The following is a 21,209-nucleotide window of genomic DNA, read 5'->3' as shown; positions in this document are numbered from 1 at the left end:
GGTAACCCAAGCCATTTTTCAATTCAGTGCTTTGCAAATTACGAAGAGTAGCAGCCAGACACACCATTTCAGGCTGGTACAGGAGAAACATCTTAAAAGACAAAATCTGACTTGTCATAGCAGTAGTAAAATAAAGACCTATCATACATACAAGTCATGCACATGTCAGAAGTAGAGACTATGCACTACTGATACTTCTGTCAACTTTATCAAAAATATTTCTGGCACCACAGGGGAAAAAAAAAGGAAACTTTTCTAGATTTAACAAAGGGATACAACATTACATACGGTATACCAGGTACCAAAATGTTATCCCTGATCAAAACTGCAGAGGAACCCCAGAAAAAAAAAAAAAAAAAAAAAAAAAAGGCAGCCTATTGCAAGTGAGTTTTTCCTTGAATTTAGCTTTATTACTTTCTGAATTACCTTTACCACTGTAGTTGCCTCAACTGTCTCAAAATGAAAGACATGCAGAATCCATGTGACTCAGACACTTGGATGCAGCATTTATCTGCTTGCAAAACAATAGGGGCTTCCCAACTTTCAGACCATACACACTATTGATTTACCATGGATCAGAATACTCTGCTTTAACTCATGCAGGCTGACACCTCCTCTTTACTAAGGAAGAACTACAGCTTTTTACAAACAACTCTTCCTGAAGTCCATCCAGACTTCTCACGGGATTTCTGATGTGCAAAATTAAGAGAAGCACAGTAACAGCATCAGCTCTACCAGACTTATCAAGTGCAGACTACACCTTTTATGCTGCCAGCTGTCACTGTTCCAGATGTCTTTCTGCTTCTGTGCAGGCCATTTGGATCTCCTTTAAAGTCTTGCCTAAAAAGCTGGAAAGCAGAAAGCCAGTGCAAATAAACATTATTTAGCATTTGAGTTGACTGAGCTGTAGTTGAAGGCTTAGACAAGAACCTCCTCTGGTATTAATACTGCTGATTCAATGTCTTTGCAACATCTTGCATCACAGTAGAACTAAGAAAAAGGAACAGGAAGAGCCTTGAGGTCCTGTCTAATTAGGGGTCTGTTATTTGAAAATGGTGTAATTTCTATCAGTTCAAATCTTTCTCCAAGTGGAATTGCCATGTAATCCAATTGCAGTGGAAGAAACATCAGCTTGTCCAACTGAAAGACAGAAACCACTCATGCCCTGAGTTGCTGTGAGCATCATTCCTTTCAGCTTTTTTCTGACTGCCAAGGGTGTGACTGAGAAGACTGCGAGTCAAGCTTCTAGCTCCAGCTAGATATCATGCAAAGGTTTTTCCAACAGCCTGCCTCTGTGGGACAAAGCTTGCTTCCGCAAGGAAAAACTCAACCCACTTCCAAATCTAGATGCTGCGGCATATCAGATCTCTCCTCGACACAGTAAAGCAGTGGGCAAGCCAGCAGATCTCAAGGTACAACATGGAAGACCTTGATTTATGAACTTCATGCAAGAGGAACATACTCTTGAAAAGACGGAGTTTCTTCTACTGAGGGTCCAGCATCAAATCTGAAGTGCAAGTGTCTCTCTGCTCTTAGTGAAGAAAAAGATAGCTGAACAGCAAAGAAAAAATAAATCTAAAAGAAGATGCAAAATGCTGTTTAAAAGTACACTTCAAACTTTGCAAATCAAAGTTGGCCATTTATCAAAAAGCTGACGCAACAAGGAATGTGGACAGGAAGGAGGGTTTCACCTGCCATCTACCATTCCTGCAAGGAGGGACAGAGGGAGCCCTAGGCTGGCCAGAGCCCACTGCTCACCCCTTAGATGTTTAGAGTTAAGGCAGGGTATGCAGAGTACAGAACTAGTCTTCAGGCAAGCATGCAAGGCAGTGAATTTTACAGAGCACACTGCACACACAGGCTGCTGAAAGAGGAGCTCACTGGTAATTGCTCAAAGGCATGCACTACACAGAGGCAGCCTGTGACTAGAATGATAGGCTAAAAGGAACACTTCATAAAAAATGTGTCATTTTGAATATTAAAGTACAAACAAAGCTTTCACTTTAAAGTGGTAACAAATCACCTACGCCCAACACTTACTAATTTGTCAACATAGCTTCAAGATAAAAATCACAGATTAGGAGAGAGACCAAGTATATGGTGCTGTTAAAAATCAAACCAAACCAAACCAAAGATTGATGGTGCACAGATTTTTTTCCCTCCACTTTTCTTTATTTCCCTCAAGCACACACTGACATTTACTTAAGTTGGCCAGATTCTCAACTGGAATAAAAATAATCTCCAAAAAAAATAATGTCGCCAGTCTAGTTACTGTTAACACCATGCTGAGTTACACAAAATAGGGATTAGTTTCATCACACCTACTACAAAGCTAAAGCTTTATCTGTGCTTTGATCTTCTTAGCAATTTCACTTCAGTGCTTGCTTAGTCACAGAACTAAAACCTGCATATACATGTGCATAAAGTGGCTAATACACTAAGTGAAAAATACCTTCCTTTATTAAAACATTATGGCTGTAATTTTGAAGGCTGACATCACACAGTGATAGTTCTGGTGCTTTCTGTGTCTCAGCTCCATGACCAAGATCCGTTTGATTTTCTTATAAAACTAAGACAACAAAACACTATTGATAAAAAGGGGATTCACCCTTTTTGATGGGTTGTCATCAGTGGTTTCTCAGATGAAATATACAAAATAAAATAAACTACAGTTTAATATGGCCAACCCAGCATTCCTGTAATGCAACCAAGCTGAAATTGCTTTGGGAATCAAGATCAGAATAAGATTTATTGCAAGGTCTTAAATGCACAAGCCTTCATGTTATACAGAAGGCCAGATTTCCTCACATGGGCTATGACAGGAACCAAAAACTTGCGGTTAAGATCTGTAAATTAAAGGATGTCTCTAGTATTTGAATCAGCACTGGATCTGGGCACAAGCCTTGCTGCATATGTTCTGGCACACCACCTCAATTTTTAGCTTCACTCCAGTTCCCATCCCCATACTGCCTTCTCTCTCAAAACACATACACATCATTCAAGTTCAATCAAATAGGTTCTCTCCTTCTAACGTAACATCCACAAAATGAAAAATCCAGTATTTCTTCAGGTGAGGAAGATACTTTAAGTCATATGTATTCTTGAAAAAGCTTTTCAAGTAATCCTTCCTTCTCTAGTGCAGTTCTGAGCTGGAGGAGTGAAGAAATATGGAAACAAGTTTTGTTCATTTCTTTAGCCATGATTCCTTTTAAACTATCTCCATGCTGCAAGTTATAAACCAGCCATCCTTTCAGAAAAAAAACAAAAATTAGCTGCACACTTCAAACATTTAATTTCACAGCTTTTTTCTGTCTTTTATCCTGATACAATCTGATACAAAACAGCTTCTTCTCTCCAAGTTGCACAGCCTATGGAACAAAGCCAGCCTCACAAGTACAATGGGTTTAACACGCGTACAGATCCGCAGTAGTCAGTGTTTTGAAATGCTCTTTTCAAACCCTTTGGGAAAATTAATTATTTAACAGCCACGTGTCAGAGGTATTTGTCTCACATCTGAAGACTCCTCTTACCCTTCTTCCCCAAGGAATTCAGGAGTACTCCCATGTTTTAACCAACCAGCAGTTCCTGGTTTGGTAACAGGACCAGTCAGTGCAGATAACCATCAACCAGGCATTTCCTCCTGCTGCTCTGTCCACCTGGACAGCCCCCAAAGGTCAACACAAAGCTCCTTGTAGAATGCCTAATGAAGTAGTGAAGGGAGCAGCAGGAATGACCTTCCAAACATAATACCAGTAATAAGTAATGGTGCCCTTCCAGACAGACAAGTTGGTCGCAGGGGTTTCTTCTACTAGCATTTATTTTTCATATCTCAAGGAAAGATGTCCCACGGAAGTACCCACCTGCAATAGGCACTGCTCATCTATGAAAGCAGACAACCTTCCTCTTCCTTTTTCTAGTCTTCCTTGCTTAAAAATGCAGTCATGATTACAGGACTTTTTTACAGCAAGAAATCAATGACACAAGTTGGAAATAAAGGAGAGATTCCAGCATCCTGACTACATGAAGGTCAAAGACAGCATTATCATTCCCACACTATTTACAGTGAAGTAGTCAACTTTTATTTTCCACTTTCTAATACTGTTCACAGGAACCACCTTTGAAAAACAGCCCTGAAGATTCCTATGGCACTCCAATATCCTATGCAACACAGGAGGAACCTAGCATACACCACCGCTCTTAAAAGCGGTCCAATTTCCATACCAACATTTTCAAGATAGAAAAAGAACTTCTCAAGGACTTATTTACATGGCACATACACTGAGCAACAGCATAGGACAGCTCTTTCCAAAAAAATTTCAAGTTAATTTTAAGATTAAACTAAATCCAACAGTGCAACTCACACAGCTTGGGCTGCTTCTGGGACAGTCTGCCATTCTGCTCACCTGCACTTGCCTAACTATATATCAACCATCATTTGATTTCCACATGAAGAAATCTATTACATCTCAAAGATTCATGCATATGCCATTCGAGCTTTTCTAATTCTCACCTGACAACTACATGCACCAAAAAGGAGCTACAAGTTACCACTGTACAACCAGAGAAATTTAAATCACCTTTCAAGCAACCCTGAATTTTAGCCATGAATTAATGAAGAGCCTGTGAAGATATAAGAGAGACAAGCTTCATGGTAAGTTTTAATCTAAGCAGAAATCTTCCGAACTCTTTGTATTTAAAAACAATATTGAAAATATACTGTACTACACTGAAATGAAAATGCACTATGGTCTCAATTTTAAACTAGATGAATTAAGTACATAAACATAAAGAGGTATGTCAACTGTTTTGCCTGCATCTCCCTCCTCTATGAGCACAAAAGGCAATACATGCTCAAATAATGAAATTTTAATTGATATATTTTGGTGGGTAAAAATACAATCCAATCCATACAATGCATGCATTTTTCTGAATACTGTAAGGTTAACATCTCCCTATCTTTTGTCTTTGTACAAAGAATAGCAAAAGTCTGTCATATAGGCCCTAGAGATAAATGATATGAGTTTGAAGGAAGTAAGAGATTCTTTAGTTCTCTATAGTTAGATTTCCAGTATAGAGTCCTCAGCAAACTGCAGAGGACATTGCACATCCTTAGAAGAGATACGCTATGAGCCAAGGGAAATACCTGGAAAATGTCAGAGAATGGTATGAGATTCTTAGGGGAAAAAAAAAATCCAGTAGGACTGGGGAGTAGCTCCTTCACAGCAGCAAAGCTGTATTAATGAGAGCCCCTGACAAAAGCCTCCCAGCTGCAGGTTTGTTTTTTTTTTTTAAAAAAAGGTAAGCTTCTTTAGAAGTTCCATCAAGAAACAAGAAATTGAGTTGGCACAATCACTATTTATATTTCCTTACCTAACACAGGCAGATACATTCATTCATCAAAATCTTTCATTAGCAGTACATATTGATCTGGAGATCATTTAAACAGGGTCATGAAAGTACAGCATAAGAGCAGTACAAAATTTATGTACGATGAAAAATCTCTCATGTATTAGGAAACCCACTTGTTTATAACTCTCAAAGAAAACCCACGCTTGAAGACGCAATATACAGGAGATTCAATTTGAAAACACAGCTAAGTGAACTTAGAATCCTGAGAGAAAAGAAATTGTAGTTATTGACACTCCAGTGCAATTTGCTTGAGTACAGAAAAGCATACAGAAGTAACATACTAATAAAAGTGTGCTAACTGAAGAGCAAAACAATCTGTACACAAAAAATTGCATTGTAATCTCTTTATGGTTCCTTATTTTGTTTCAAATGTTATTTTGATAAGGAACAAAGTGGGTCTGGAAAACAGGTGACTGCCTTTCTGAAAACAAGCAGATCAAAAAAATTGTTTTGCACACATTTTTATTTGGTTTCTTATTTACAGTTGAAGGATTCCTCCTTCTGAATATGGTGTTGAAAGAAACATGTTTAAGCATATACTACTCCAAGATAGATGTAAAGGAAATTCAGCAACAGTCTCAGAAGTGAGAAAACAATACAATTCTTAAATAAGAAGCCTTAATCTGAAGGTTTCAAGCAAGTCACAGGAAACAAACACCTAGCCACAGAAGAGTGCCAAGCATGTGCACTTAGAAGGTCTTTCATCTCAAGTGTCACACTGAAAAACCTCAAGTATCTGCTGAAAGGACATACTGGTTCCTACTGGCTTGGAAATCCTCCTGCAAAAAATGAGTCAAATACCAGACACTTTCACTGGGCCAGTTGCTGAAATTCTTGTTGCAGGATGAGCCTGAAAACCTAATCCATGAAAACTTGCTGCTATGTGACTATGATTGTGGATGAGGAAGAATCACTGAGACGTACACTTTCAGGGGTGCACACTGCCCAAGAGGGAGCAGGAGGGGGTAGAAGATGTAGCAAATCAACAGCAAATGAGACAAGAGTTCCCACAGTGGTCCATCCTGTCCCGTGAAGGTACTGTGCTTCCCTGGAGAGGGTTGGACTACTGCTAGTATTTGCTTGTAACCGGTGATGACTGAGCTATTCTCCGCATCTCTGCATGAAGTTTACACATCATCAAGGGACCATCCTTCAGTTTCAGTACCATTTCAGCAATGAAATCAGGCCTATAGCTAAAATGGGGTTTCTACAACTATGAAATGATCTTCTGATTGTGATAGTCACCCTTAATGAATAAACAAGTGTAGCACTAGAAAGTCTTCAGATTCTGTGCTATGTGTCATGAATCATTAGATACCATGTTCCTGAGTTATGCTGCGTCAGATAGAAATGCTTTTGTATAAACACTCCAAAATCTACCCCAGTTCAGGAACCTAGGAAGCCTGCTGGCCAGATCTGATGTTTAACAAAAAGTGAAAGAATCTTTGTGATGTGTGATGGTAGACACCAAACAGAACACAGTTCACCTATTGCTTCCCTACCATCTCTCTTTCCAGTCTGCAGGCTATCAGCATCACACTTCTTCAGATCAGGAATCTGACAGAAAAAAAATAAAAAAGGAAAATGAAGACAAGTGACCTCTACAAAAGCTCCAGCAATAAAAGTATAGTATCAGTGACAGTGAAGATGCCCTTTTCATTAAAGATCAAACTAAGTGCCTCTCTAGATCTTCACTAGTCTCGTATAGAAAGCATCAGTATCAAAAATTTTTTTCACATTCATTTTCACAGAAAGCAGTCCAGTCCTCCTGCACTGAGAGCTGAGCCTAACAGATCATAACCCTTGTAGGCTGAACAAGGAACTCTGACAAAGATCACGCACAGATGTGATTCAAGCACACCTTCAGCATGCTCACACAGCATGCCTGCAATCAGCATACAGCCTTGTGTGATCCATTCAAGCTCACTGTCAATACTTGAGCACCTACGAAAACTCAGTAACACCACCTAAAAGTGGCACAAAATGAGAAGGACTGAAATTTTATTAGTTGATACAGCAAGTTAATGATAGTAGGGAAAATCTGGAGGCATATGCTAGGCACTGCAGAGGACTTATTCACAGCAATTAATGCAATTCCACAAACACAATCTGGAAAAAAGTTCAAGCTGTGATGGAAGCAAACATACACACATACACACACATGGCATTTTATCTTACTCTCTAGTAAAATAATGGAGAATCTGGTGCAGTAATTGTTCCTTCTGTCTTTCCAAATTAAAGTAGAGAAAGTCAACGTTTGGTCTCAGTGGAGTACTGTCCAGATTACCAGAAGCACTGTCATAAGTATGCAACAGGTATAAAAGGGTATTAGAAAACAGGCTGAAGGAAGACACTAATGAATTAGAGTAGATGACACTTTAGGGTAGATGATTTCTGCTGAAGTTTATTTTTTCTAGAGTTTATCTACCTTAAAACTAAAATGGGCGTTTTCTTAGTACACTTTATTTCCATGGTTATTACCATAGCTTGGCTTGAGAGAAAAAGAGAAGGCTAAGGTAATGATCTAGTTTCCTAAAGGTTCAAATCAACATCTTCCCTTTGCAGGACTATCAAATTTGGCCTCAAATTTTCCCCCAGTAGTTGTTGTAAACTTTCCATGATCTTCACCAGTGGCTTTCTATGACATGGTGTGTGGAACTAAGGTAACAAAGGCTTATGTAGACAAGTTGCTCTTGAGAAAAATACATTTTGCACAGATTATTCAAAACAACATTTCAGAGAGGCTAAGACAGCAGTCCTAAGTGTCCTATGAAAAGTTTTCGCTACATCAACATTGACAAGCATAAGTCAGGTTGCTTTATAAATAAAATACTAGAGAACTGTGTTAAGGATATACTTTGTATGTGCCATACTTTGACAACAGCAGACTGCTTCCCCTGAAGCATACGATGGTGGTAAAGAGAAGTGGAGGAAGAAGAAAGTCCTACCTCTCTGGGTACCTCTCGCTTCCCAGCCCGTCCCAACTACGTAACTGCAGCAGAGGCAAGAATTCTCCTCCCTGCCTCAGCACCACCTTCATATAAACAAGTAAAATGGCTGAGGGCTCCTCTAAAGTCCAAGAAACAAAGGACTGAGGATTAGCATGGCCCAGATACTATCACAAAGTCCTCGCGTTGCAAAACCTATAGTTGTACATGGAAGGAATTAGCTTTACTGTGTTATAACAGTCAGACAAGATGACGGAACTTGAAGTAGTTCTCAATTTCCTCTGCTTTTGTTTCTAGGAAGCTCAGGCATAAGAAGAATCAGTTTCCATCTTGGTTTTGCTGCAGTCAATGAACAGGCATCAGGGTGCCTCTTTCTATGCAAACAAGGGCCTTCCCCTCAGCAGGATCTACAAACTGCAGCCTACATAGTGTAACTTTACCCAAAGGTGTAACAACGCCCCTTTCATGGCACGACAATAGGTATTAGTACTACTATAATTTATTTATGAAGGCAGATTAGAAGCCAAGTTGATTGCTTTTAAGGCCCTTGTGCACCTGTCCACACAATCATATTGCTACTGCCAGGTCTTTTGTTTATGCAACATTCACCTGGTGCAGAGTCAGCAGGAGGCCAGTTTGCCACTCACCCTGGGAGCAGCAGAAACTCATTTCCCCCCAGTACAGTGACAGCAAGAGGACAAGATAACCTGGAACAACTGTTCTGCTCACAGGCACCTCACCTCCCACTCAGCACCTCTAAAGAAGCCATGTATCCTGTATGTGTATGTCCCATTGTCATAGTCTAAACACATGTCCTGAACAGTCCACAGGAGCCCAGCACACTCTGCTTGACCTGGGGTTGCACTTCAACAGCCAAGCAAGCACTGATCTGGGAAGTACAAACCACTTTCCCACTGACCAGCAAGCTGTGCAGCCATGAGCACATATGGCATGAATCCCAAGATAACCTGTTCCCTCCATGAGTCTGGCCAACTTTAGAAGCTACTGCAGAAAAGCTGTGTGCACCCCTTGTGGTGGTTTGCTACCACTTAAGAGGGTGGAAGGAGTAAGGTGTATTCCCATCTCTTCCGATTCAGGCACAAACAGCATCTATGAGAACTGAGATGTATTATTCCACACTAAGTGCTTCCTACCTTGGTTCTCCATCTTTTAGAAAAAGAAACTGAGGACAAAATGTTCCTAAATTAAAATGTTCCTAAAAATAAAACCTGACATTGATTGCTTTCCTAGCTTTTGCTCTTGTGCCAACTTCCAAGCACACTTACATTTGAAATTTTTATTGTTATCCCCCTACTGAGGTTTGCAGTATTCAATTTCCTTATTAGGGTGCACCCTGTTCATTTCAGAATGAGGGCGTTTACTCAGGTTGCCATTTTACAAAAGGGGGAGCAGATTAACAGGCAGTTGAACCAATCCATGAATATATATTTGAAGCCAGAAAATATTTTCTGCAAGTTAGAAGCCCAAAGATTTTGGTGTCTTGTTTTTATTTTGGGAGGCTTGTTAGGCTCTTGTGTGTGTGGTTTCTTTTGCGGTGTTTGTTTTGGGGGTTTTTTGGTTTGTTTGTTTAAACATGAAATAGGGTGCACAATCCTTACCAATCTTTTGGTTCATTTTAAGACCAACACAGACAAAAGTTTGTTCTTTTGACGCTGGATGTCCACTCTTTGCAACAACACTCTTCAGTAAGGGTCTAGACAGACAGAGGACACAGGACTAGAATTTACCATTACTCTCTACATATTTGTCAAATGGGATAAGAGGATCAAACAGAAAGAGTTTATTTATAGTAAAGTATGAAAAGTACCTTGGAGATATAAAAGCAAGCCAAACCGCAACATGGGGAATAGATAACACCCTTTGGAGAGCATCCCCAATGCTATTACATATTGCAGCAGGTCAACAGAGAAGCTAAGCTCACCATGTTGACTCACGATTGGTTTCAAGAATGGCAATAACTTATCATCATCAATTACTGAAGGCAACTTGGTATGTGACATTACACCTGCTCTGTTTCGTTAAAAGCAAGTTGTTGCTCTAGTTAATCCTTCTGACTGTCAATTCAAACTGGAAACCAAGTTTTTAGCCCTCCTCTAACTTGCGTTGATGAAAAGTTTGAATGTCTGCAGCTTTGGCCTTCTGGGCTGTCAGTAGTCATGGTGAGAAGCTGTAGTGCAGGTCCCAAACTCACAGCAGAGAAGCAGCAGCTCGCACAGCTACCCATGCTCAGCTACCCCACCACAGTTACTCTATGCAGCCAGCTCATGGCATGAAGCTGCTGAAGGGTCTGAGGCACAAGTCTGAAGAGGAGCAACTGAGGGAGAAAAGGAGGATTATTTATCATTCTCTACAGTGACCTGAAAGGAGGCTGTAGTGAAGTGGGGCTCTTTTCCCAACTAAAAAGTGACAGGACAAGAAGAAATGGATTCAAATTGTCCCCAGTAAGGTTTAGATTGGATATTTGGGAAACTTTCTTCATGGAAAGGGTTGTCAAGCATTGGAACAGACTGCCCAGAATTTGAGTCATCATCCTTGGAGATATTTAAGAAATGTGTAGACGTGGCTCTCAGGGACATGGCTTAGTGGTGGATTTGGCAATGCTGAGCTGACAGTTGGACTCAATCATAAGGTCTTTTTCAACTTTAATGATTTCATGATTCTGTGAATACTTTAACTTGAGCTAGTCTGGTTTGATCCATGTGAATAGAGAAACACCCCAACTCAAGCTGTACTACTCAAGTGAGGACAAGTCATTAATCACAATAGCACTTTAGCTTCCCAGATGCGTTATGACAGCAGACAGTGCACGAGGAGAAGTGAGAACATTACATTCTTATATTAGGAAGGAGATAGGAAGAAAAAGGGTATAAGAAAATACCTCTACTTGAAATACAAAAAACCCCAACTTGCCCGAAGAGCACATCATCAAAGACAAAATAACTCTCCAATTTCATAGAGCCATTTATCTCTACCTTTGATATCAAACAGAAAACAACTGAACTTGCAGGATCTAAGGATAACTGCTGCTTTCATTTCATTTTATAATTAAAACATGCCTGCTGTTTCACTTTTTGGTTGACTTGGTGACTCAGGCTGTATCAGGCTCTCAAAGCAACATGATGCTTGTCACCACTGTAGAAGTATATGCCTCCTTATATTCTCCAACCTCATTGTCTCCAACTGTAGGCTGTTTCCATGACTTTCATCTGACCCATACAGACCTGACTTATTAGTCACCACACCAGTGGCCCCCAAAAACACATCCATTCTGATTAACTGGTCTTTAGTTCTTTGAAATACTTTTTCAAATTAGCAATCATTTTCCCCTTTCTAAATATCAATCAGATAAGGGTGACTCATCAAATGCTATCTTGCTCTGTTGTAAAGCTAAAATAACTGGCTTTAACCTAGACATACTTTGTTCTGAGCATGACTGGGCAAAAACCTCACAACACCATCTATTCCAGTGGCATCAACACTGCAGACTAGATCAGCAGCCCTGAGTACAAAGCCATCTGCCCCACCAAGGACAAGCATGCAGGATTACTCCCTCTTCCATACTGTCCGTCCCCTAGATCAGACTAGATTGAGCTAAACTGAAAGATTCAGCATGAAGACTGTAGAGTCTGTGCTGATATCTCTGCGATAAGTAGCCAAAATCAAGAATGGGCCAGATGGCATTGAATGAAAAATAATAATATATACCTATATGCAGCTGTGCAGTATCTTCTAGATACCATGGCTTCAAACACACTATGCTGCCAGGCAAAAGGTAAAAACCTGGCCCTATTCAATGCCACTGTTTGTACATGCAAATGAATAGTACTTACAAACTCACTACTTCAGGGACATACACTGAGACAGCAAAAATTACATTTTTCAAAAGGAACATCCTCTCTCCATTACAGAAATAATAAAACAGCATCCCAAATTTATTTGGGCCTATACACTCTGATGCACTTGAAATTTAAGTCAAAAGTATGTTTTTTAAAAAAATGCTTTGAATAGCTGCTTATCAGTGACTGATGGAAGATAAATAATCCCTAGTAGCCCCCAAGTTGAGGCATGTGACGGGTTTCTACCTCATACAGTTTATTATGAATACTAACAATAGTTTCCTGTTTCAGGTTCCTAGTAAAAGAAAAGATTACCTGAACAAGACCATTTTGCTGCATTTCTACAGCTCAATGGTTAAAGGCTGTAATGGAGGGTTGTTTTCCCCAGTATGAAACATCCCCAAGTCACTTAGCACTGACAGTGACATCACACTTGAATAATCTTTTAGGGAGCAACAAAACGCATGCACTGTTCAACAGTTTCCTTCTAAGAAACCACTTCTGAGTTCAGAAAGGCCCAGGGAAATCTCTCTGGAAGGGGGACACATCTAACAGCACACTCCTAAATAATGAATGTGGGCACGTTAGCATTTCTATGACAGTTTCTGTGAAGAATTCTCTCTGCTGTAAGTTAATGCAGTTATGTGGAAGTCAGAAGCAGCAGTACAATAAAACTGCTGAAGCTGCAGCTGTAGCTTTTTAAAAGCAAATATATAAGCAAACTGATTGTAACAGAAAACTGCACATGCTCTGATAATTCACTGTTGTCAGGTGACGATTCCACTAAACTCCTACTAATAAAGAAGAAACTAATGCCCTCCTTCATTTCACTGAAATTATCTGTTTCGTCAAGTGCCAGTCAACTGTCACATCTCACAGCAGTTTCAAAGGTCTGGTCTATCTACAACATCCTGAGCTCATGCTCTCATCTCCCCCCAAAAAATCAGTGTCACTGCAATCCCTGCTTCTTTCAACTGGTTATGGGCTACCTGCTGTATTCTGAATTATAACTACATGCATATACTAAATACATACAGATGTAGCTTAACATCTGAAATCCTATTCAAAGAAAAAACAGTTTATAACTGGCTTAAGAAAGAAGCACAGGAAATTGAAGATGTTTTCCTTTTTTTCCTGATATTTCCCAGTCCTGAACAGGATTTGCACATGAAACATTTAAACCAAGATCATAAACAAAATCATGGATGATTAAAAGATCGAAAGCATTACTGGAAGCAACTTGTTAACACTGTAAGCCTTACAGATAATAGCTGAACTTGCTGAGATGCATTATTTGGTCAGCATTTCTCATTTGGGTTAATGAAACATGATGGATAGCCAAATGATAGGCAATCTTTCTTCAATATACTAAGTCAAACAAGTATCCCACTATTAAAGTGCAAAACACTTCAGCACAAGACATTTCAACAAGGCATACATCTCTTCACACAAGTGCAGGTGCTATAGGAAGCAGACATGACCTTTATACAGGCTTTGAAATCCATTACTTATCTTACCAATTCCCTCAAGACAAAATATGAAAATACTTAAAAAAAAAAAAAAGAAATCTTACGGCTTGAAATGCAGTAAGCCAGCCTGCAGTTGATCCTCCTGAACAGTTGCTTGTTGATTGGCCAAAGTATAAGTGTAAAGAGTTGAATGAAGTTAATGATCAGTCCTGACACTATAAATATGTAGCAGATCAGAAGGTGGCAAATGAATTGCGACTTCAGAAAGCCAACGATGTCCATGATTTGCTGAGAAAGCAAGAGGGTACCTTCAGACAAAATTCAGAAGACAACCTGCAAAACCAAATAGTATCAGCAGTTATGGAGTGCATTCATTTCTACAGACAGACTTAAAACAGACTTCATGCTTACACTTAAAATTAAATCTATGGCAGGAAAAGGCCTGATGTCAGTATTTGCAAAAGTAACAATGGAAAGAGAATACTGTATTTGTGAATCAATTTACATTTGTCTTTGGAAACAAGTTTTTAAATTTCCATCTTAACTTGGAAAAGCCCATGAGTGTATGACTCCATTCAATGGACTACTATACTCTTCTATATATGGTCTTCATTGATAAAATATTTTGGTTTGAACTATATGATAGCTTTGATATGAACTTATATTTTTATTTGAATTGTCTGCTTCAAACTAAATGCAAGCTTTAGAGCTTGCTTAGGAGATGTGCTTTTCTCTACAAGCTATGCCAGACATGGTCCCCAAACAAGACGTAGCAGCAGCCCCTTATTTCTAGCTTTATTGTCTTCCTCCCCTCTCATACTGAAATAACCATTGATTTTGGCAAGAGAAGAAAAGCTTGGCTATGCACAATACACAAAATTTGTTCAATTATTCCTTGACACTGATTCTGTCAGTTATAATCCATAAAGCCAGAAATGAAACATCAACAACAGTAGTAACCCGTGATCCAGCAGTGTTTCCATTAGAGAATCAACTCTAAGGTTACTTATGAAATGTTTGTATAATTTTGGAAAGGTCCAGTCCAACATTAGCAATTGAGCATTCAGAGGAAATGTCCTCTGCAGAGTATTCTGACCTATCAAATATTGTACTGACCTCCCCCTACCATCACTACCACCACTGCTAGAATGAAGACACATCTCGTAGTAAACACAACCCCCAGCATTCTGAATGCAGTTAGTCAGGAGATGCTCTGCCATGCTGTTCCATTCCTCCACTGTTTCTCCCTCTGAGGCATGGAAGAGTTTTCTCAGGGAGGAAGCCCTGAGACAGTACTTCTGAATGTGCCAGTCACATGCAGTAGCAAAACAGCAGCTGTCAGCAGCCTAGGGAATTAACTGATGAAAAAAATCTTTATGCCTATCCTTTTAGTTTATATGAGATCCCATTATGTGAGGCACTGAGTCTTAGATCAGTGTCCTGAAACATTTATTTTACCACCCTTTGCTGACTCTGCTCGCCACAGCAAAGAGCAGACATAAGAACTGCTCAGAATCTTCGGAAGTTATTTAGCCAGTTTTTCAACCACAAGGAAGATGAGGAAAATTTTAAGAAAGAGAATCAGTATTGTTGCATAATCTATATAAAGAGTTTATGGCAGTCCCAAGCCTATTATTAGCAGACAAAATATGCCCTTTTGTTCCCTTTATCTTGCTGTACTATTCAGTACCACAGCTGACACCAGCTGTAGCTCAGGACGGCAGAACAGGCCTCTATTCATTGTAGTAACCACTGCCATGATACTCAGAAAAAGCTTTTCCAGCTTTAACAAGCCTTCCTGTTAAAGGTACAATTCTTAGGGTGGCACAAAATTTACTAGCTTGGGCTTTGACCAAAGGCTTTGTTTTTGAAGGCTAAGCAGAATGAGAAATGTTGTCTAGTAGGAAACATTGCTGTGTTTCTTCTCCAGCCCTTCCACTGAACACTCAGAAGAAAAAGCCAACCAATTAAAAAGGCAGCAACCTTCTTTAAAACAGAACAGAAGCAACCAGCTACCTGCAAGTGGATGGTTTCAAAGACTCTACAGTGTCCAAAACCCTGATGACTGGGTTCATTCTATGGTCCTCGACTAAAACTGATCAAAAGGGCTTTTTTGTGATAGTCTGCCTGTTTAATTCTATCCCACAGAATCACAGTAACCTAATTCCCAGAGATCAGTAAGACATGGGATAAAACATAAAAACAGCAGCCACAAATAACGACTGTAGCACTGCTTACTTGGTGAAGACCTGAAAACTCACTATTTGATATAAACAACATAAACCTACTGTAGTAAGAAGCTGACAGACAGGCTTTGTAACAAAAATAATTAGGTCTTTTGTCCACTAATTAATCCAGCAACTCTTTTTTTTTTCTGTTACCTTTTCATTATAACAGATGTCAAACTTTATTAAAATGCTATGTTCATGTGTATCATTTACTTCCTGCTGGGTCTTTAAAACAGAACTTCGCAGAAATAAAATAAACACACATGCAATAACACTGATAAAACATAATTATTGCATTACAATTTTATTAAGCCACAATGGAATGTCTGAAAGTAATTAATTCCTCACTTTCCTACTTCAGCCATCAAACTTCATTTTGGTAAAGCTTCAGAGAGCTGTTTTAAGGCAAACTAAATCTACTTAAGCAATATCATTCAAAGGCATCTAACCTAACTGGCTCGCAAAAGGAACAACAAATGAGAGACACTGCATTAATTCTTCTTTTCCGAAAAGTAGGGACCACACAAAGAAATTTTCTCTTTTGACTAAATGCAATCTGTTTTCCCTATAAAATGTGCAAACTAAACATTGTATATGGAATGGTTGCTAAGTTTTTGTTTCTCAGACATAAGCTCATTCTTATAAGATTTTTTTTGGACTGTTTTTATTACCCAAACTCCAGGAATGCAATGTATTCTTGGTACAAGTAACAAAATGAATCAGTTCTGATCTTATGAATGAGGTCTAGAAACATGGGTTTAATAGTCCACAGGAACACCTTACATTTACTCTTTCTCTTCCTAAAAGTCCTCATGGGTGACATCAACATAACACCAGTTTAAGTGATAAAAGAGTCGGGTCTTTAATTCTTAATCCATTATGCTGGTTTATTAAATTAGTGATTTCTTTATACATAATGACTGAAAAATACAGCAATCTTTTAAAAACAAAACGGCAAATCAATGCATTTTCTCAGAAGCTATTAAGATCAGAATGCTGCCAAGAAGCTATCTTCTACCAAACACCCTTTAAAATTAATTAGGAGAAAATGGCTAGCTAAAGCATCTAAACCATATAGGGACATTCTTTAATAACCGTTTTCCTTTGGATACAGAACAAAAGACTCAAACCTCAAATGTCTGTTTAGGGACTAAGTCAACAAGCATCTATTCATGTGATTAAGAGGTCACACGTTCAGGTTTACAAGCAAATTACATGACTATTCATTCTAACTCTTTCCCCTCCAACTTCCAGTCCTCAGCAAGATTTACTGTGTTTCCCACTTCAACTACGCTCAGCATTTCCTTCTGCTTAGACTAACTGATCAGGAGGACATAGAAGCGATATGCCAGGTGAAGAACTCTATGCCAGCAGATGCTGCTGCCAGTGAACAGTTCTATTTCGTACTTCCAAGCCAGTAAGTGTTTTGATACTACAACTAGAGATTTCATAAAGAACACAACTGTTGGCACTTTTAGAGGAAGCACACAAATGAAGCAAGGAACTGTCACCATTTCAAAAGTTCACATAGTATATAGAGTTCTCAGAGTGTGGAAAGCAACATGATACGTATCTGACAGCATCTAGATTGAGCTGATATCACCCACTTAGAAAGAGAGGCAAGTCATCAGTATACCTCTTTTTTTTTTTCAGTACATATTTCAAGTATACATGAAAGTTTTCACTTACATCTAGTCTTTGATTCAGTCCTCAAATGCTTTGCTGCAAGATAAGAACAGCCAACCAGATGATGATACTGCCTATTCTTGCATTTTCTCATCTAAACCAGATTCTTGGATGGATGAGTTACAAACACTGTTATGAAAATATGCTCAGGTCAGATTGAGCAGTTTCAGTAGCACCTTTTAAGTCAGTATCAGCTGCCACCAAAAGCCCTGTATTTGGCACTGGTGAGGCCACAATTGAGTACTGCATCCAGTTCTGGGCTCCTCACTACAAGAAGGACATCGAGGTGCTGGAGCAAGTCCAGAGCAGGGCAAAGGAGCTGGTGAAGGGTCTGGGGCACAAGTCCTGTGAAGAGTGGCTGAGGGAGCTGGGGATGTTTAGCCTGGATAAGAGGAGGCTCAGGGGTGACCTCATTGCTCTCTACAACTGCCTGAAAGGAGGGTGTAGCCAGGTGGGGGTTTGCCTCTTCTACCAGGAAACCAGGGACAGGACAGGACAGGAGGACACAGTCTTAAGCTGTGCAAGGGGAGGTTCAGGTTGGACATCAAGAGGAATTTCTTCACAGAAGGGGTGATTAGACACTAGAATGGGCTGCCTAGAGAGGTGGTGGAGTCACTGACACTGGAGGTATTTAACTGGACCTGGCACTCAGTGCCACGGTCTGGTTGACATGGTGGTGTGTTCAGTCACAGGATGGACTCGATCTCTAAGGTCTTTTCCAACCTAAATGATTCTGTGAAAAGATCACAGACATATATATGCAGCACTGCATATACATCAGTCTATTTTAACAGTAATGCTGTACATGAAATACATATGCAAAGCAAGTCACAGGAAGCCCCTGAGCTCTGCTCTTTCTGTCAGTGAGCATCAAGCTAACAAAAGTGAGCTTGCATCTGTGTGTGTATTCATCTGCAAGGAGACTGTATCTGTACACACCTCACCAAAAAAAAAAAACAAAACCCAAATCTGGAGGAAGAATTATCTATTTGCCTCATGCTTTATTAGGGTTTGAATCACTTTCCATCTCCCCCAAAGGCAATTACTAGAGCATTTTTTCACAGCCACAGCTGATGGTAAGTTTTATTAAACTTCTCTAAGTAGAGTCTATTTTGACCATGATAGTAACTGGTGAATGAACCCCTCTGTCCTTACCTCAACCCACTAACTTTTTTGTCCTATTTTCTTCCCTTGTCCTGCTGAGGAAGGGGAGTGAGGAAACAGTTCAGTGTAAACCTGGAAGCCAGACAAGATCAACCCATCACAATTTCTCCAAAACCTCCCAAACTGGGGAATAACTTGAGCATATCTTAAGACCTTCCCCAAAGTTAAGGAATCCTTTTAGATTTTCATGAGGAGTCCTGCATTCCTGAGCTGCACATTGTTACAATGGATATATCAGTCAGTCTGGCTGTTTCAAAAGCTGAAGAAGGAATACCACCTACCAGCAAGATTCAGAATTTCAAATCTATATACTTGCTATAAAACTGGCTTACTGTTCATCTTCTAGTGAGCATAGAGATAATTTGTGTAACAGAGTGTAAACTGAAGAAATAAATATAATCTGGGAGTTTTCAAATAAGTATCGCAGCATAATGCTTTCTTCTTCTCCCTTTTAAATTTTCTTCCTGCTGTGATCTAATGTAGGGAAAACAGCTACACAAACTCTGCATGCCTGCCAGGACACAAGTCCTCCGTGTACACATACCTTACCAGCAAAATGCACAGCACAGCTCCCGTTAGACTCAATGCTTGTCCCAACACAGCAAAGTGTTTATACAGCAAGGTGAGGAGGATGACAGCAGTTTGAGAGAGGCATGCATAGTCTGGGAAGGAGTGGGAAATATGGGGAGCAACTGCTCAAGTTCTGGTGAGAAGCAGTTCAGGCTTGCTCCTTTTTCCAGAAGCATGAAATACTCAGGGAGGAGGGAGATGAACTTAAACAAATATCAATAAAAAACTCCTTGGAGGTGCAACATTTAGGAACTGCAGGGCTTGTTGCAGAGAGGAGGTATTTATTTGTAAAGAATAAACCCCTTGAAGTTAAGAACTTCTGTTCCAAGCTTCTAAAGAGATCCTCAAAAAATACATCAGGGTGAAGTACATCAGTTATCTCGGGCGCAGAACATGAAGTTCACAAAAATAGCACTGGAAGGCAAGTTGCTTCTTTCCAAAATGCCAAGTGCTTCTGTTCAACTGTTTCCCACACAGATTTCTGTACTTTAATAAATTCATATATATGCATATAAATATATATATAAGTGCAATTATCTGCAATTAGCTTGGGAAAAAATAAAGTGCTGCATTAAGATACTCAAGACGTAGATGAATTTATCAGAGTGCAGTCCTGGGAACCACTGAGTCCCTCTGTTTCCTTTTTTATTACTTTAACTGGGTCCATTAACCTAAAAAGCCACTTGCACTGACAACAAGGGCAGCAAGCATCACACACAAGTAAAGTTTAGGGACTAAGCAAGACAGCAGGACTAAACAGTAAAAAATTACAAGAAAGCATACTGAGAATCTAAGCAGGATGTGGGCTATGCTATCACACTAACAAAAGCAACCTGGATAGCTCCTCAAAAATAACTGAGGTGAATAACCACAAAGGGTGTAGGACACGCAACTATATCACATTCTCACAGACAATTTAATACTTGTCTTCATGGACAACATTTAGTGCTTAATCAAAGGTAACGAGACTCACACGTTACTGTCATCCCCCCCACAAACACGCACAAAATCACTTCAGTGACTTACGACATTCTGCAAAAGTACAGGTGGTTTGTTAAATTACCAATTCTGAATGTTTGCAACAAACAAAGCCTTGGCAAATATAAATACACCTACGTATGTCCGTAAGTAGAGATGCTTTTGCATTTATGATACGTGAAATTTTGTAATTTTGTACAGAACAGTCATGGCCCTATTGGGGTAACTGTTCATTTGAAGTAATGAGATCAGAGTCAGCCTAATTAGGGCATTGATCCTCAATGCACAGCATAAGAAAAATGTCTCAAGGGTGAGATCCACACCACCGCTCCTTACACAGGAATTTAACACGTTAACAACTACAGAGTCAGCAGGGGCAGTACAGCAGGATGTTGCCACCTGCATCTTAATACTTGCCCAACATCAAAGGCACACTGATTACCTCTACACTGGGAATTTCAGGAACGGATCCAACACAAGAGTAGCTACTGACTTCTTCAGTGGTTATTATAAAAACATTTCTTTTAAAAGAGCCCAGATAAATGGGGGTACAGAAGACGGCTGACAAAGGATTATTCAGGAGCTTGTACAAAAACAGGGTTGCTTTTGAAGATTGTGCTGGGAGTCCAAACATTCTCTTGGTAAGAGATAAACTTTGGAAAGGCCTCTCCTATGAAGACTCATAGCTTATGCCTACTGATTGCACTCACCTTGTTTTAAGAACTATAGATTACATTCACAGCAACACAAAGGGTCAGCACAAGGTACAGGAACTGCTTATACAGTCTCAACAGAAAAAATACTTCCCCCACATCCAAACCACATTTACGTGTGAGTCAACACAGAAACATGGATCGCATTTACTTCAAAGTGTCTTACTCCTCCTATTCTTACCCACAA

General features: G+C 39.6%; 1 protein-coding gene across 5 annotated transcripts in view; it reads right to left on the bottom strand.

Annotated features, from left to right (window-relative positions):
- Positions 1-21,209, bottom strand: part of AGPAT4 (1-acylglycerol-3-phosphate O-acyltransferase 4) — a 72,667-nt gene that overhangs the window by 44,626 nt on the left and 6,832 nt on the right. For 2 of the 5 annotated variants that reach the window (XM_058836712.1, XM_058836711.1), the window contains exon 2: positions 13,788-14,016. The exons of 2 other annotated variants lie outside the window; for them this stretch is intronic. In XM_058836712.1, coding sequence (XP_058692695.1) covers positions 13,788-13,965 — 178 coding nt within the window. In that variant the 5' untranslated portion in view covers positions 13,966-14,016. Of the gene's footprint in view, positions 1-6,911; positions 6,967-13,787; positions 14,017-21,209 lie in introns of those variants that run through there. One more of the 5 variants, XM_058836715.1, reaches the window with a different exon arrangement.

This window comes from Poecile atricapillus, chromosome 3 (assembly GCF_030490865.1).
Source record: "Poecile atricapillus isolate bPoeAtr1 chromosome 3, bPoeAtr1.hap1, whole genome shotgun sequence".
NCBI lineage: Eukaryota > Metazoa > Chordata > Aves > Passeriformes > Paridae > Poecile > Poecile atricapillus.
This window is presented reverse-complemented; position numbering and strand designations above follow the sequence as displayed.